The sequence below is a fragment of the Lithobates pipiens genome, unplaced genomic scaffold (assembly GCF_037356315.1).
Source record: "Lithobates pipiens isolate NorthernLeopardFrog02 unplaced genomic scaffold, aLitPip1_a1.2 Scaffold_18, whole genome shotgun sequence".
Lineage (NCBI taxonomy): Eukaryota > Metazoa > Chordata > Amphibia > Anura > Ranidae > Lithobates > Lithobates pipiens.
The window spans coordinates 104,003,185-104,021,512 of record NW_027507758.1 but is presented as its reverse complement, the minus strand read 5'-3'; the positions used below and the strand labels follow the sequence as shown (position 1 = coordinate 104,021,512).

Sequence of the window (18,328 nt, the reverse complement as noted above, 5' to 3'; positions counted from 1 at the left end):
TCTCTCACTCTCTCTCTCTCTCTCTCTCTCTCTCTCGTCTTTGCCATTGGAAGGCACTGCATGTCACTTTGCATAGAAGCCTCACTGCCCCTGAACTGAAAGCAGCCCACACCTGTTCCCTGCCAGCATTCTGCAAGGAAGGACCCATGTTGTTTGTGGAAGCAGACAAACGCCCTCTGCTAAGTCAGAGCTAGAGCTCTTCAGTCAGCAGGGAGAATGGATTTGCTGATTGTAGAACTTTAGGTCTGACTACCTCCAAACAGAGCAAGCAGCCTTCTCTACAGGATGGTGACAGAGGATAGGCTTTTCTACTAGGACTGTGGCTGCTTTCTGAAAAAAAAAAGAAATTAAAACGTCTAGTTTCCATGCACCTAGAAAGATTTTTAGATAAATACAATCTTAAACTGAGAGCCCATTCACGCTTAAGGGCTTGGTAACACTTAAGCACTGTGGTGCATTATTGCACATGCATGCAAAGGGCTGCCAATGCAGAAAAATGTGCATTACTTTTTATTAACAATGCAGAGCACACCACGATAAACAGTATGTGTGATGGGCTCCGCTGTACAATGCATTGGGGTGCTTGTCACAATGAAACGCACTGCACAACACACCGAGCAGGTGCATTACCATATGTGTGCTTTGGCAGTGCGTACGACAACAAGTGTGAATGGGCCCTGCTGGTTTCTTTTATGCATATTGAGCCATGAACAATAAACTGAATGTTCTGATGTGTTATATTTAGATCTCAGCTTTGCAGGCAAGAGCACTTGTGTAAAGTATGTATACATTGCTAATGAAGGGCAGAGCAACAGGTTCCCTTAAAGCGGTTGTATAGTCTATTTTTTTTACTTTTACCTACAGGTAAGCCTATAATAAGGCTTATCTGTAGGTAAAAATAAAATCTCCTAAACCTGTATGGTTTAGGGCAGTGATGGCGAACCTTGGCACCCCAGATGTTTTGGAACTACATTTCCCATGATGCTCATGTACTCTGCAGTGTAGTCGAGCATCATGGGAAATGTAGTTCCAAAACATCTGGGGTGCCAAGGTTCGCCATCACTGGTTTAGGAGATATTCCTCTGGCAATGAGCCGCTGACTGTAGCAGCGCATGCGCACAGGGGTTTCTTGGCTGGAAGCCCGGCAGAGGCCGGACCCTGCTGGGGAAAAAACCTCCCACGCACATGCGCGGGAGCGGCGACATCGCTGCTCCGGCCACTCACAGTGCCGGAGCCACGATATCCGGAAAGACACGCCGAGGGAACATGTCAGCTCCATCGGTGTGGATTGTCGGAGATGTTCTAAGGTAAGTATTTCATAATGCGCTAGTATGCGTTGCATACTAGCTCATTATGCCTTTTCCCTTACAGGTATGGGGGAAAAAAAAATCAGCGGGTCTACTACCGCTTTAAAGTGATCTGTAAAACATGCTTGTCTTTTATTAAAATAACAAACATGTTTTACTTACCTGCTGAGCTGTTTGTATAAAGCAGCCCCCCCATAACAAGCTGCTTGCTATCGGAGCAATCGTGCATGTTTGCTCTTGAGTCCTCTTGTGTGTGTCCCCACTCCCTCATCACTGACCGCAGCAGGAGCAAATGGCCAAAGCCTTGAAGCATAGCTGGATAGAGATCGGGCTTATTATTATTATTATTATTATTATTATTATATCAAAATATTATTATAATCAAAATAAATTCAGATGTTTCTGTAACCTTTTGGATTGGCATTAATTAATAACCCGTTCACAATATCTGCATGCAGGGTAAGAAGTTCAAAGATTTTTTTTCTTAAATGGCAGATACTCTGGATGCAAACTGCTCACATTTGTATACATATGAAGAAACACAAGTGCCCAATTAAACATGTAAAGGATAACTACTACTATAGACTTCCCTTTCCTGAAGAAAACTATGCTGCAGCCTCCCCCCATGATATGACCATGTGACCAATGTTCTAGCATTGGTCACATGGTCACTACTACAGTGGCTTAGGTAATGAGTCAAAACTGGTCAGTTGTCCTCACTCTAGCTAAATTGTGATCCTTTTTCAATACAGATAGAAATAGATACACCATTTAATAGAAACACTCTTCTTTATTCTTCTTTTTTATTTTATTTATTTATTTATTTATTTTTCCTCTTCTTTTTAGGGAAGGAGACCGGAAATCCCCCATACTATGGTTGGTGACTCTGGCCACAAAGCTTTCATGACATGGATTCCTCCACTGATAAAGACTTTCTGTCTCGCAGGTGCGGTTATCAGCCATTATACAATACAGGACATTATTCTTTAAGAGGAGAACCTACAAATAAAACTTTAGATGAAAATGACGACTTTGAGCAGGATCAACTAAGGACTTTTAATGACTCTTCATGGTCTTATTGTGACATTTCATCAGCCCAGTCGAAGGGTGCTTACAATTCTTTAAGTTCTAATTTTAATCGGAGTGCTGATTTTGAAAAACATTCACAAAAGCCGCAAACCTTGCAAGAACAGTATTGGGCGTGTGCAATTCCAAACACTCCTCCACCTCGTCCTGATCGGGATTCTCCCAACTGGAACCCAGATAAAGAGTACCAAGACTTGCTAGATTATACATATCCATTGAATTCAAAGTGTTTTTTGGAATAAGGGTAATGAAGACGCAGTAACAGATGAGTTTTTGCAAGATTCTGGAGTAGATATTGGTAGCTATAATCTTTCATGCGAGAGTAAGTTTGACTCTTTTGGCTCTTCTTATCGCGAAGATAATAAACTAAAGATTAGTAGTTCGTCACATACAAAATGTCTGAAATCACCAAATGCCTTTTCAACGCCTTTATGTAGAAGAACTGGTTATCAGCAAAGTGTCCGAAACCCCTCTAAGTCTTCGCCTTTAACATTCTATGGGGACTTTTCACCTTACACCAGCAAAATAGACCTTGCCAAAGAGTCCACAGAGTCTTTTTGTCTTCCCAAATATAATGTGTTTGATAAACTGACAACAGACAGGCCAACTAGAGAAGGTTTACAAAAGCCAGGTCAGTTTCTGGCAAGCACAAGTGTGTTAACATTACAGGGGGATCTGGATAGTGATGAGGAGTATCTTTCCTTACCATCTTCCCTGAAAGAGTTGGATGCTCTGGCTACCCATTTGAAGGACCTTTCATTAGGAGTAGGTCAGGCCGGAAGCACAAATTGTGATCAGAACAATGCTAGTAAACAGACCTTGAATTTGGCTGGTATTGATGTAGATCAAGAATTATTGGATTCATTGAACAGCAGAACTACCGCAGGTGATGACTTCAAGGATATAAGCTTTGTATGTCAATTGTCAACTTGCCAAAAACACAATGACTCTGATATGAAAAGGTTTTCCTCGCTAAGGGACATGCTTGATGGTGGTAATTCATCGCTTGTAGAACTGATTAGATGTCCATCAATGCCAAATATACAAGAAAATAAATCTCTCGTCCAAAAAATTCAGGTACGATACATTACCTTATTTGTGCTAATCCTTCCACCTTTTTTTTTTTTTTCTGTAGAAGTCAGTCAAAAATTGGGCAAAAATACATACATAAAAGAATTAAAATAAACCCTGTAAATCCCGCTACCACTATCACAACTTTTCACTCTCCTCTTCATAGTTATCTTTTATCTATACTTGCTGCCGTCTGTCTTTGTGTAGTCCTCGACATACCTGTGTCTATAGGTTAATGCCACACGTCACCTTTATTTTCATCTCAAGCATTCAGCCTTGTAAGACAATCAGCTGCCAGTAAGGAACGATGACTTTATGTACAAGAATGCATGTCCCGCTCATAGGGTAAATCTCTATATTCTAAGGAAGCCACCATAAGAGTGGGCATATTCTACCACAAGCAGTATGCATTGTGAAGCATCATTATGCCGACCAGAAGCATGCACGACTTACAGTATATCTTGCACATGTATGTCGTGAACTCAAAGTACTGTTATAGCGAGGACAAGTACTGCCACTAGTTCTTATTTACCACACAGGTACCAAACATGTTAAAGTGTATGCAAATCTAAGAACAAAAGTGTAATATACTGCCTCATACCACTCCTTAAGACCCCTTTCACACCAGGGCGTTTTGCAGGCGCTATAGCGTTAGAAATAGCGCCTGCAAAACGCCCTAAAGAAGCTGCACCATTGTGTGTAGTGTGAAAGCCCCGAGGGCTTTCACACTACAGTGGTGCGCTGGCAGGACGTCAGAAAAAAGTCCTGCCAGCAGCTTCTTTGGAGCGGTGAAGGAGCGGTGTGTTTACCGCTCCTCCACCGCTGCTGCCTATTGAAATCAATGGGGCAGCGCTGTAATGCCGCCGGCAAAAGGCCGCTATTGCGGCGTATTGCCGGCGGTTTTAACCCTTTCGCGGCCGCTAGCGGGGGGTAAAAGCGCCCCGCTAGCGGCCGAAATGCACCGCAAATCCGGCGATAAAACGCCGCTAAAAATAGCGGCGTTTTACCGCCGACGCAAGTTGCGGTGTGGTGTGAAAGGGGTCTAAGGGCTGAACGCACAAACCGAATATTGGGTGACATTAGGCCCGTGAGTACGGCAGCTGGTCCGAATGGCTGGCTTCTGGGAAGTGACCAAAAAAAAGGTCTGCCAATCCAGCATCTGATCCGTTCTCTCAGCCAGCGGCACTGACCGGTATGTTCTTGCAGGGGGGCAATTCCCCTGTCAGAACACATTAGCTCAGCAGGGAGATCACTGTACTAACATCACATAGGGGGTTATTTACGAAAGGCAAATCCACTTTGCACTGCAAGTGCACTTGCAAGTGAAGTCGCTCTAAATCTAAGGGATAGATCTGAAATGAATGGAAGCTTTTCTGATGTTTATCACCCAATCATGTGCAAGCTAAAATGCTGTGTGTTGTTGTTTTTTTTTTTTTTTTTTTTTTTTCCTTGCATGTCCCCCCTCGGATCTACAACGACTTTATTTCCAAGTGCACTTTCAGTGCAAAGTGGATTTTCCTTTAGTAAATAACCTCCATGTTGTTCCTCCTGAGCACTTAATTTTTATTTTTTTTCACTCAGCCTACTGGGTTGAACGAAAAAAACAATATTGTGTTCCAGGCTTTAGATGTGGTGGAGATAGATAGATAGATATATATATATATATATCTAATTTCACCTGGTGAATGTGGCAGTAGTATCCCTATAAATATGTTTACATATAGTTAATTGCATGTTGCTTTTAGTGACTATATACATGCACACATGAATTGCTTCAGTGGTTGCCTGACCATACATGTACAGTTGCAATAAAAAGTATGTGAAACCTGGAATGATATGGATTTCTGGACAAATTGGTCATAAAATGCGATCTGATCTTCATCTAAGTCACAACAATATACAATCTTAAACTATTAACACACAAAGAATTAAATGTAAACATTCAGTGTGGGTGGAAAAAGTTTGTGAACCCCTAGACCAGTGCTCGACAAAACCCGGTCGCCAGGTCGCATTGGCGACTAGAATCAGCGACCTTGCGCCTGGGGCAGCATAGCTGGGGGTATCCCGTCTCCGTGGACCCCCCCCCGCGCAATCGCGTCGGGCCGCGCCGCAGGCGGCCGGTAATTTAGCCCCCGGCTTTGAGGCCTTCTGTGATCCTATGGTTCCTTCTGGAATCTGGCGCCCTCTTGTGGTGGCCGTTGGAATTACAACCAACAATGCTAATGGGCCAGTCTTTCTCCATCCCTTTACTTACTTAGAACCCTTAAACAAAAAAAAAATAATATATATATATATATATATATATATATATATATATATATTATTATTTATTCTAACACCCTAGAGAGTAAAATGGTGGTCGTTGCAATACTGTCTGTCACACCATATTTGCACAGCGGACTTACAAGCGCACTTTTTTGGGGGAAAATTTTTTTATTTAATAAAAAAAAAGACAACAGTAAAGTTAGCCCAATTTTTTTTTTTTATATTGTGAAAGATAATGTTACGCCGAGTAAATCGATACCCAACATGTCACGCTTCAAAATTGCGCCCGCTCATGGAATGGCGACAAACTTTTACCCTTTAAAATCTCCATAGGCGACGTTTAAAAAATTCTTCAGGTTGCACGTTTTGAGTTACAGAGGAGGTCTGGGGCTAGAATTATTGCTCTTACTCTACCGATCGCAGCGATACCTCACATGTGTGGTTTGAACACCGCTTTCATATATGCGTTCGCTTCTGCACGCAAGCTTGGCAAGACAGGGCGCATTTAAAACAATTTTATTTTCTTATTTTAACTTTTATTTTTTTCACTGTTCTTTAAAAAAAAAAAAGTGTGTCACTTTTATTCCTATTACAAGGAATGTAAAAATCCCTTGTAATAGAAAAAAGCATGACAGGTCCTCTTATATATGAGATCCGGGGTCAGAGAGAGCTCACATCTCATATTTACACTAAAATGCAATTTAAAAATGTCCCTCTAAGAGCTATGGGCAATGACTTGGAGACAGGTGGGGGGCTGGGGGCTATCTTCCCCTCACTCGTCTCCATGTCAGGCCAGGGACAGGTCCAGATCGCCGTCACGGACCCGGCTCCTAACTTTTTAAGCTGGCTCCTAGATTCCAAGCAAATTTGTCAACCCCTGCCCTAGACTAATGAGATCTCCAAGAGCTAATTGGAGTGAGGTGTCGGCCAACTGGAGTCCAATCATTGAGATGAGATTGGAGGTGTTGGTTACAGCTGCCCTGCCCTATAAAAAACACCAGTTCTAGGTTTGCTTTTCACAAGAAGCATTGCCTGATGTGAATGATGCCTCGCACAAAAGAGCTCTCAGGAGACCTACGATTAAGAATTGTTGACTTGCATAAAGCTGGAAAGGGTTATAAAAGTATCCCCAAAAGCCTTGCTGTTCATCAGTCCATGGTAAAACAAATTGTCTATAAATGGAGAAAGTTCAGCACTGCTGCTACTCTCCCTAGGAGTGGGCGTCCTGTAAAGATCACTTCATTGAGCAGTCATGCGCTGTGCTCTTGCAGTCAAGAAGAATCTTAGAGTGTCGGATAAAGACTTACAAAAGTTTCTGGCATATGCTAACATCCCTGTTAGCGAATCTACGATACGTAAAACGCTAAACAAGAATGGATTTCATGGGAGGATACCACAGAGGAAGCCACTGCTGTCCAAAAAAACATTACTGCACGTTTACAGTTTCCACAAGAGCACCTGGATGTTCCACAGCAGTACTGGCAGAATATTCTGTGGATGGATGAAGCCAAAGTTGAGTTGTTTGGAAGAAACACACAACACTATGTGTGGAGAAAAAGGGGCACAGCACACCAACATCAAAACCTCATCCCAACTGTGAAGTATGGTGGTGGGGGCATCATGGTTTGGGGCTCCTTTGCTGCGCTAGGTCCTGGACGGATGGCTATCATCAAAGGAAAGATGAATTCCCAAGTTTATCAAGACATTTTGCAGGAGAACTTAAGGCCATCTGTCCACCAGCTGAAGCTCAACAGAAGATGGGTGTTGCAACAGGACAATGACCCAAAGCATAGAAGTAAATCAACAACAGAATGGCTTAAACAGAAGAAAATACACCTTTTGGAGTGGCCCAGTCAGAGTCCTGACCTCAACCCGATTTGAGATGCTGTGGCATGACCTCAAGAAAGCAATTCAACCAGACATCCCAAGAATATTGCTGAACTGAAACAGTTTTACTCCTGACCGTTGTGCACGTCTGATCTGCAACTACAGGAAACGTTTGGTTGAAGTTATTGCTGCCAAAGGAGGTTCAACCAGTTATTAAATACAAGGGTTCCCATACTTTTTCCACCTGCACTGGGAATGTTTACATGGTGTGTTCAATAAAAAAAAAAAAACATGGTAACATTTAATTCTTTGTGTTTTATTAGTTTAAGCAGACTGCGATTGTCTATTGTTGTGACTTAGATGAAGATCAGATCACATTATATTACCAATTTGTGCAGAAATCCATATAATTCCAAAACAGTTCACATACTTTTTATTGCAACTGTAATTAATAGCATTAACAGGTCAGAAGACCTGGTACTTCTCATACATGAGCTTGTATAGTGTTACCGGGCTGTATATACTGCTATACTCATTCTGATCTATTGCACTTGGTCTAGAACTTCTGTGTCGAATTGGACAAGTTAATACAATGGCTGTACAGTGTTGCGGAAGTAACAAACAACTGGACCGCCCCAAAGCCCAGTATGGAGAGCATACAGCTATCGCTCAGTCTTTATTTGGTATGTTTTTATTGTTTTGTTTTTTATTTATATCTACGTCAGACATGTTGAAATCAAATGTTACGGAGAGATGAACTGCTTGCCTTCACTGTTTCAGGGGTTAGATTGCTTTAACTAAATACTGCCGGCCCTTTAAGGGGTTTAGAATGCTGGGATTGGAGCTACATGATCAGAAAGCTCCCAAATCGCAAGTAGCAATCAGAAGCTTTCCATTAGTCCCTGGTAACTGTGCCAGGCGTGTGCGTCCTCAGCAGAGCTGGTATTGCACTCAGATATGCAGCCGCTCAGCACCAAGGCCCACCAGCTGAGATATATACATATATTTGCCTGCAGCTGCACCCAAGAGGTTAAACCGCTAGTCCCATCTATCCACCATGTAATAGAGAAGAACAAAGGCAAGATATGTTTGAAGTCCTGTCTGCGTGATAACTGTCTTCATAGATACAGTGGAGAAATGAGTACAGACATGAAGGAACAGAAAGCGTGGTATTTGTAGGATCTAAAGGTAAAAATAAATGGCAAAAGCCGGAGAAAATGAAAAGGAATACAGCCACCTTGTGTATGGACTGGTGAGGTGCAAGATATTTTCTTTTTTGGTTTAGATATGCTTTGGATCTCAAGCATGTAGTTTTAAAGTAATAAATTCAAGATTACTCACTGCGCTGGTAACTGTAATAAAGCAGCTGCATAAACTGGTGACAATGAGAAGCCTGAAAAATATGATATGCAGCGCTATAAATGTAGTATTACAAATAAAAAAAGTCCATAGTGTTTGAAATAAAGTTCTTGTTCAGGAGAAAACGCTGGAATCACCCACAGTGTAGACAGATACAAATTGGGTGAATACGGACTTATCCTCCACTGAACATCATCACACCAGGCCTCTCACCAAAAAGAATGGATCACTTAATCACAGGTGGTCAAACAGGCATGATAAATCCACAAAGCCACAAAATCATTAATGGAGATCGCAGATGGCTGGGTCTTGTATTTCCACCAAATAATCAGAGGTGCATGCATAAAATAAAAAAAGAAGGCACTGCTCATGGTGTAGTATTATAAAACCAGGGTCATATTTATTCAAATAAAAATCAAGGGTTCTTTATATAGAAGTCAGTATGAACTCTAACCAGGCCCCTGACAACATTCAATTGGACGAAACGCACGTTGGGAGGAGTTCTGACGTCACTACAATGCGATGTGTTGACCAGCCATCTTTGAGGTTGAAAACAAATGCTGCTTGTACACACTGCTGTTTTTTACATGCTCGTTTTTATCTGATGAATTGTGAGTACCCTGGATTTTTCTTTGAATAAATATGACCCTGGTTTTATAATGCTACACTATGAGGAGTTCCTTCTTTTTATATTTTATTCATTTTTTTTTTTTTTAAAGCAAAACAGCACAACAGATTGGGCATCACTTGTGAGAACTGTAAATGCATGCAGTAGGTAGGTGGGTGAAACATAGAGGCTGCCCTTACAGAGTTCTTCTGAAAATGCTGGTTGCTGGCATCTGGCTTTATTCCTGCCTATAACAGGGTTTAACCACTTGCCGACCAGCGCACGACGATGTACGTCGACAGAATGGCACGGGCAGGCAAATGGGCGTACATGTACGTCCCTTTAAATTTGCCACCCTGCCATCGGGAGCGCGCCGCCAGCGGCGCGCTCCCGTGCTGGTCGGGGCCCCCGTGAGTCCGGTCGCGGGACCCGCGGACTCGATCGCCACGGGCATCCCCGCGATCGTCTCACGGAGCGGCCAAATGAAGAAATGCCGTTGTAAACAGCATTTCTTCATTCTGCCTAGCAACTAGTGACGCTGATCTCTGCTCCATGTAATTGGAGCAGAGATCAGTGTTCACTAAATGAAAGCCCAACCCCCCCCCCCCCCCCACAGTTAGTAACACACCCCTAGGAACACTTAACCCCTACACTACCACCCACTGGTTAACCCCTTCACTGCCGGTGTCATTTACACAGGAATCACTGCATTTGTATAGCAGTGATTACTGTATAAATGACAATGGTCCCAAAAATGTGTCAAAAATGCCCGATGTGTCCGCCACAATGTCGCAGTCACAATAAAAATCGCTGATCGCCGCCATTACTAGTAAAAAAATAAAAATAAATTATTAATAAAAATGCTATAAAACTATCCCCTATTTTGTAAACACTATAACTTTTGCGCAAACCAATCAATAATCGCTTATTGCGATTTTTTTTTTTTTTTTTTTTTTTTTACCAAAAATATGTAGAAGAATACGTATCGGCCTAAACTGAGGGAAAAAAATGTTTTTTTTATATATTTTTGGGGGATATTTATTATAACAAAAAGTAAAAAATAATGCGTTTTTTTTCAAAATTGTCGCTCTATTTTTGTTTATAGCGCAAAAAATAAAAACCGCAGGGGTGATCAAATACCACCAAAAGAAAGCTCTATTTGTGGGAAAAAAAGGATGTCAATTTTGTTTAGGAGCCACGTCGCACGACCGCGCAATTGTCAGTTAAAGCGACGCAGTGCCGAATCGCAAAAAGTGGTCTGGTCTTTGACCAGCAAATTGGTCCGTTCTGAAAGTGGTTAAAAACTGAGGGGCTCTGCCTACAGGTCATTCAAAGAAAGTTATTATTCGTCAGCTGGAAAATATGCAGATTTGCAAGGTTTCCCTGTTGTATGCACAAAGTTTTATACAACGTTCTCCTTCCGTTGTAGAAATTGAAGAAGGATGTTGCGGAGCAGAGAACACTGGCTAATGCAATTCTGAAGGAAGGAGAATCCCTGGCCAAATGTATGGCAGTTAATTCCTCTGGTAAGACTTGTTTGGATTCTGCTAAAACATTGGGGGCTTATTCACAGGGTTGTAGCGCAACTAAAGGCAAAACTTTTTGGATAGAGTACTAAGCAATTCCTAGGGATGTATTTTGGGCCCTTTTTAAATTTTGGTGCTACATTGGCTTTTCTCCAATCAGCTGTTACCATTCCAGTCAGTAAAAATTAGGAACAATGGTCTGGCAATTATTTAACTTTCCCCAAGTACCCTCGGGTGCAAGCCATCCGGTCCTGGTGATTTATTAATTTTAAAGCGGGATTCCACCCTAAAGTGGAACCTCCGCTGATCGGAACCCCCCCCCCCGGTGTCACAATTGACACCTTTCAGGGGGGAGGGGGGTGGAGATACCTGTCAAAGACAGGTATTTTCACCCACTTCCGGGCATAGACTCCCACGGGAGTCTACGCCATTTCCTGCCCTGCCGCGCTGTCTGCTGGGACACACACGGGTCCCAGTGACAGCGCGGAGATTTCCTATTGCGCGGCGCAGCTCGCGCATGCGCAGTAGGGAACCGGGAAGTGAAGCCGATTCGCTTTACTTCCTGATTCCCTCACCTCGAATGGCGGCAGCAGCCGAGGCCCGAGCGGTCGATCGGCCTCGGCATCGCTGGAACCCGGGACAGGTGAGTGTCCATTTATTAAAAGTCAGCAGCTGTAGTATTTATAGCTGCTGGCTTTTAATAATTTTTTTTTTTGGGCGGAATCCCTCTTTAAGTTTCTCTGGTCTAATTCAAATTTTGCATCTGTTAGCCATCCAGGACTTTTGTTCGCTCTTTTAAATTTATTACCAAATGGGATGCACTGCCTAATGCCCTCTGTGTTCTTTGTTCCTAAGATGTTATCCCAATATATGCCTTCTAGCAAGGCTCGTAGTTTAGGAAAGTTGGCTCTTTTTGAAATTCAGCCAATTGACCTGTGATCGCTATTTTTTTCTAAATTGCCCCATATTTCCACATCCGTGATCAGGTCTGTAGGGAGCTCTAGTAACGCTTTATTTCTAGTTGGTGCAACTACCATCTGACCCATGAAATTGTCCTGCAAGACATTTAGTAGCTGGCGAGCCTTAGACGAATGCGAGGTTCCCTCCACCCAGTCTGGATAATTAAAATCCCCCATTATAACACTTCCCATCCCTGCTGCTAATCCAAATTGTGATAGGAGGCCCGTCTCCCCCTCCAGGTTAGGGGGCCTTTAGCATACTCCCCAGTATTATTTTCCCCTTTAGCTTCATCCCTTTTGGAGCTCTACCCATAAGGAATTCAACTCCTCCCTAGCTCCCTTTTTAGTAATGTCTCTTACATTCACTTGTACATTATTCTTGACTTGATATATAGACATACTCCGCCCCCTTTTTTACCCTCTCTATCCCTTGCGATAAAGGGTATACCCTTGAATGGTTGCCAGCCAATCATGAGAGTTGTTGAACCAGGTCTCTGTAATTCCAACAAAATCCAGAACCTCCTCGTACAACAGTATCTCTAGTTCACCAGGCTCCTGGCATTGGTAAATGTGCCACGTCGTTTAGACCAGTCGCATATTACTCCTCTTATTGGGTGTTCCGAGAGTGCAACTAGGACTTGTTACCATACTTGCCTTGGGTTCATGTGCTTTAGTCAACCTAGCACTAATGCCCCCAATACTACCCTCTAGAATATGTTCCGCACTGACCATCTCTACCTCTGGAACCCCCCTGCCGCCTAGTTTAAAAACCCCTCTAACTTTTTTTGCCCATCTTTACTCCCAAAAATCCTAAAATCGTTCTTTAGGAAACTCCATTTGCTTCGGACTTTGTCATTGGTGCCAACGTGCACCATGATAGCCGGGTCTTCCCCACCCCCTCCCAGTAATCTGTCCACCAGATCCATGATGTGTCGAACCTGAGCGCCCGGTAGACAGCATACAGTTCGGCGCTTCAGGTCTTTGTCACAGATTGCCCTCTCTGTCCTAAGAATTGAGTCCCCTACCACCAGAATCTGTCTATTCTTTCCCTCTCACTCTATCACTGGAGGGGTTCTTCCCCTGGCAGCTAGGAGAGAGCCTCAGCTCCAGCAGTGGTGGTCACTGACTGGTTTCACCAATGTCACTTAATGGAGTGTACTTATTGGGATGCTGTAACCCTGGATCGGCCTCCCTGACACGGCACACTCCCTCCCCCCCCCCCCCCCCCCATCCTTCCAGTCACCCATCTACTCTTTTTCCAGTGCCTGCACCTCTTTGTCTCAACCCGCCTCTGCACTGGCCCCTGCCGGGTACGTTCCTGGCTCTCCTTTTAATATGGAGGGTCTTCTTAGTGCTGACAGTTGCTTCCCTAGATTCAGAACCTGGGCTTCCAGGGAAACAATGTGCTTACATTTTGCACAGCAGTATTCGCCCTTGATCAGATAATCAAGGAAAGCATACATGCCGCAAGATATACACCGAGTCACATCTCCACATCTGCCAGGCATACTACCTACCAATTTAATGAGTATTGGGGATTATATGCTATCCAAATTGCCTAACAATTAGCTTCCTGACACTAATACTCAAAAATACACTACACAGGTATTCAACGAGACAATGCACAGGTACTCGCAGACCCACGTGTACTTGAAAGTTTTCGGGGTCTGCGAGCGTGGGCCTTATCGGAATCTAGGGGCCCCCCACCCTATATAAATGAGTAGGGGGGTACCCATTCACCAAAAATAAAATGCATTACACAGGTTTTAAGAAAATAATTTATTAAGACCGCTCATGTGTCTCTTCCGATTTTCTCCTCCCCTCTCCAGCTCTTCTGTCTCTGCCGGTTCTTCTTCCTGTCCAGGTCTTCTCTGCTGATGTTTTCTAGGCTTCTCCGGTTCTTCTCCCTCTGTCTGCTGTCCTCTGCCGGGTCTTGTCTGCTGTCTTCTCCATCTGTTCTTCTGATGTTGACTCCACGTTCTCTCCCGCTCTAATGCTTGGTGTGCGGTGTGGCACTACTTATATTGGCATGTGGCGGGGTCACCGGGTGCCATCATCTGGGATGCCACCCAGTGACCCCGCCCCATGCCAGAAGACATCAGCGGAGGAGGCAGACGAGCCGGAGAGGGGTGAAGAAATTGGAAGAGACGCCGGAACTGTCTTAATAAATTATTTAAAAAACGTGTGTATTGCAAATGGCCAGGGTTGTTGGGAAGAGGCCCTTGTCCTCATCAACATGGAGACAAGGTGCTCTGGGGTTGGGGAGTGTAAGTCCACCCCCCCCCCCCCATGTTGAGGGCATTCGGCCTGGTACAGTACAGGAGGGGGGGTTTGAGGAGCTCACTTGTGCCCACCCCCTTTTCTGACCTGTCAGGCTGCGTGCTCAGATAAGGGACTGGTATGGATTTGGGGGGGGGGGGGGCGGCCCATGCCGTTATTCGGTGGGGTTTTCCCCTTAAAATCCATGCCAGGCCAAAGGCCCTGGTATGGTCTTGGAGGGAGAACCCATTCCGTTTTTATTATTTGGCGTGGAGTTCCCCCTGAGGCCGGGTTCACACTGGTACGATAAATGCTCCGACATAAGGGAGCTCATGTCACATGACGTGTGAAAATCAATGTTTCCCTATGGGAGCCGTCTTAACTGGTCCGACTTTGAAAATGCTCCCTATACTAGTTTGGTCTGACTTTGATCCTACTTCAGCCCATTGACTATCATTGAAGTAGGATCCTTGTCCTAACCCTCCGACTTTGGCATCCGACATTGTGTTATTTCCTGCCCCCTGCTGTAGCGCCTCCCATTGTGTGTTAGTACGACTTGTCCTTTGACCAATCAAAACTATCTGAAAAGTCGATCAAAGTAGTATCTGAAAAGGCACATGTATGAAAGTCGGATGGAAGTAGGACTGATGTCGCAGAGCAAAGTAGGATGAAAGTCGTACTACTGTCATGTAGTATAGTGTGAACCCAGCCTAAAGATTCATACCAGACACAAAGTGCCTGATGTCCGACTTCAAGTCGCAGGGCAAAGTTGGATCCACAGTCGTATGACTGTTGTGTCGTACCAGTGTGAACCCGGCCTAAGGGCCCGTTAACACCAGGCCATTGCAGTAGCATAGTGGGGGAGACTTAAAAAATCTAGGTGCAGCTGTGCATAGTAACCAATCAGCTTCTAACTTGACAGTAGTACAACTTTCATCCTACTTTGTTCTGCGAAATCAGTTCTACATTGGTCCTACATCCATCCGACTTTCATGAACGGAATACAACTTTGATCCGATTTTTCAGATAGTACAACTTGTCCTTTGTGCCCTTTTAGCCCCTCCCATTGTGTGTTAGTACAACTTGTCCATTGACCAAATCAAAACTAACACACAATGGGAGGGGCTAAAAGGGCACAAAGGACAAGTTGTACTATCTGAAAAATCGGATCAAAGTTGTATTCCGTTCATGAAAGTCGGATGGATGTAGGACTGATGTCGCAGAGCAAAGTAGGATGAAAGTCGTATTGTATGTCATGTCATGTAGTATAGTGTGAAACCGGCTTTAGGCTTTGACAATAAAACCTGGAAGCTGGCTGGGTTACTATGCACAGCTGCACCAGATTCTGTGTGATCCAGGTTTAGTAAATCTCCCCCATTGTACATGTTATTTTTCTGCAGTGCTAGACCACCATCATGAAAAATAATCCACTCCTATAACTATATGCAGTTACTTATCGCAGAGGTTTCAAATAAGGCAGAAGTTTAGACATTTTCCCTCCAGGAAACTGGCTGTGAAGCTGCAAGGATTCACTTCCGGTTTCCTTTACTTGCTACGGTGCTGCCTGCACCCAAAGGCCATTGAAGAATTGGTCTGGATGAGGACATCCCGGGATTCGTGGACAGGTAAGTGTCCTTGCATTAAAAGTCAGCAACTACAGTATTTGGAGATTGGAGGTCCTCTTTAAGAATAGCTTATCAGACTAGTAACTGTGTAACTATGCCACTATGCCATGGGACACCATAAAACGTTTTCTCCAAAAAACAGATGTTCTTTAATTGCCATGTGTTTGCAATTTTTCTTCCACTTAAATATAGCTTCTACAATTAAATGTTCATATATATTTAATATGCAGTCAGCTACTCTTAGCAATTGATTTCCAGCTTAGTGGAAGTATACAGTAGCAATGTCTTGAATAAAGGTAGCAATGATGCTGATCACACCAGAGCCATGACATGCTAAATAGCTACCTCCATTGTATGCACACAATAGAAATCTCTAATCAAAGGCTACAGGGCGACTACAAAACAATTCGTCATTTTTGTTTTCTACTGAACTATATACACATAAATAATGAGCTTTTAGTCATTAGGCTGTGAGCTGGTTGAGTGTATGGGGTGTTTTTCAGGCACTTTTGGACTAAAAATAGTGCCTGTAAAGCGCCTCCCCTGTAGCCCGAGTGTTTTCACACTGGGGTGGTGCGCTTGCAGAATGTTAGAAAAAGTATTGCAAGCAGCGTCTTTGGGGCAGTGGAGGAACAGTGTATATACTGCTCCTCCACCGCCCCTGCCCATTGAAATGAATGGGCAGTGCTGCCATACTGCTTTGGCAGCGGCACTTTTCAGGCGCTGTTAACCTTTTCTTCGGCCGCTAGCAGGGGTTAAAAGCACCCCACTAGCAGCTGAAAAGCGTTGCTAAAACTAGCAGCACTAAAGCAGCGTGTTGTCAGTGTGGAAGGGGTCTTGATGCTTAGCAAATATGACTTGTAGGTCAGGGACTCGGTTTGTGAATGTTTATCAGTAAACATATTAAGAATTATGAGTGGAGTCTTCATCTGCTTCCTGGAGATGCTACAGTGATCTTTTCTGTAACCCCTCATTAGTGTTGAAGGACACCCTGGCATTAATTTCCAAACAATCCGGAGAGCTTGAAAGACACACTGAGCGCCTGTATGCCTCTGTTCTTGAAGCTATGGATACCATCACCGATAAAAGGCTTGGGGAGGAACAGTAACCCGAAACAACCGGTTTCCCTGGAGATGGAGTCAAGTTAGGTAAGAAAGACAGCAAGGAAGGAATGTCATCTGACATGACACTACAGTGTGGAAACCCGAGCAGTGCTACATGTACTCATTCACAGCACAGAGCTTGCCATAAACACCTGGGAAATGTTTCGTCCACTATGGAGCAAATATTAATATATTTTGATCAATAAATATGCTATTTCTTGCACTCCATAAATGCACCTAAATTAAACAGAAACCCAAACGGTTCCAAGTGCTAGGTCAATGATGGCACAGGTGCAAGGGAAACGACACTGAACTGTCCCAACTGCTGTGAGGAGTGCTTGGAGTAGTCACTCGACAGATAAATACTCAGTTGTTTACAGCGCTTGGGACCCTTGGTCAGTGAAAAATCTAAGTTTCATTGTGAGATCTATGACAGGAACAAAATGCTCAGCAGAGATTCTCCATAAACTCAAAGCACATTTATTAAGCCATAAAAGATGTCATACAGACAATACCACTCTCCGCTGTCCCCTCTTCCACTGAGCGTCCATCTTCTTTCCGGGTATCGTGGCTCCAGCACTGTGATTGGCTGGAGCGCGATGTCACTCCCGTGCTTGCGCATGGGAGCAGGCACATCGCCGTTAGCAGCATCACGCTCAGTGCGCCTGCACTGTAGACAGCGGTGCCTGTCTTTTTGCAAATATCTCCTAAACCGTGTAGGTTTAGTAGATACATTTCTTGGACCTACAGTTAAGCCTTAATCTAGGCTTACCTGTAGGTCAAAGTGGTCTGTAAGGGTTTACAACCACTTTAAAAGTAAAGTGTAAAAAATTTTTTTTTATTAAAGCACCCCCCATCTCCTTATGCTCGCACACATATGTACACTGCATTCAAATCACATATGTAAGGTAGCACTAGCCCACCTTTGTAAATCAAAAAAAATAAAAAAATTACCTGCATGAAATGCGAGCAAAGCAGCCAAATTTTAATACATGGAGGATTGTGCCCACATAAATGCAGCCGTTGCCTCCCCGTGAGCTGAACTGAAAGCAACCTCAACTGTCTTCCTTTGTAAACAACTTATTTCCCAAGTCCATGTAATGCAAATGAACAGGCAGACATGTTTGAAATATAGCCTTTATGGCAGCCAAGGGTCCCTCTTTTGATTCAGTGGAAGAGTGAAGGGGTATAGTCACCACAAGAAATGTACAATACATTAATTAAAAATATCACATTTAATCGAAAAAAAAAAAAGCACAGAACTAAAATCATTAGTATCCAGCACAACAATAAGGGATGTACAGTGCCTTGCGAAAGTATTCGGCCCCCTTGAA

General features: G+C 43.6%; 1 protein-coding gene across 1 annotated transcript in view; it reads left to right on the top strand.

The window, feature by feature from the left end:
- Positions 1-17,039, top strand: part of CEP68 (centrosomal protein 68) — a 23,484-nt gene extending 6,445 nt beyond the window's left edge. The window contains 6 exon segments of the mRNA XM_077485958.1: positions 2,154-2,629; positions 2,631-3,470; positions 8,117-8,239; positions 10,952-11,048; positions 16,869-16,975; positions 16,977-17,039. Of these exon segments, the coding sequence (XP_077342084.1) occupies positions 2,216-2,629; positions 2,631-3,470; positions 8,117-8,239; positions 10,952-11,048; positions 16,869-16,975; positions 16,977-17,039 (1,644 nt within the window). The 5' untranslated portion in view covers positions 2,154-2,215.
- The last annotated feature ends 1,289 nt before the right edge of the window (positions 17,040-18,328 follow it).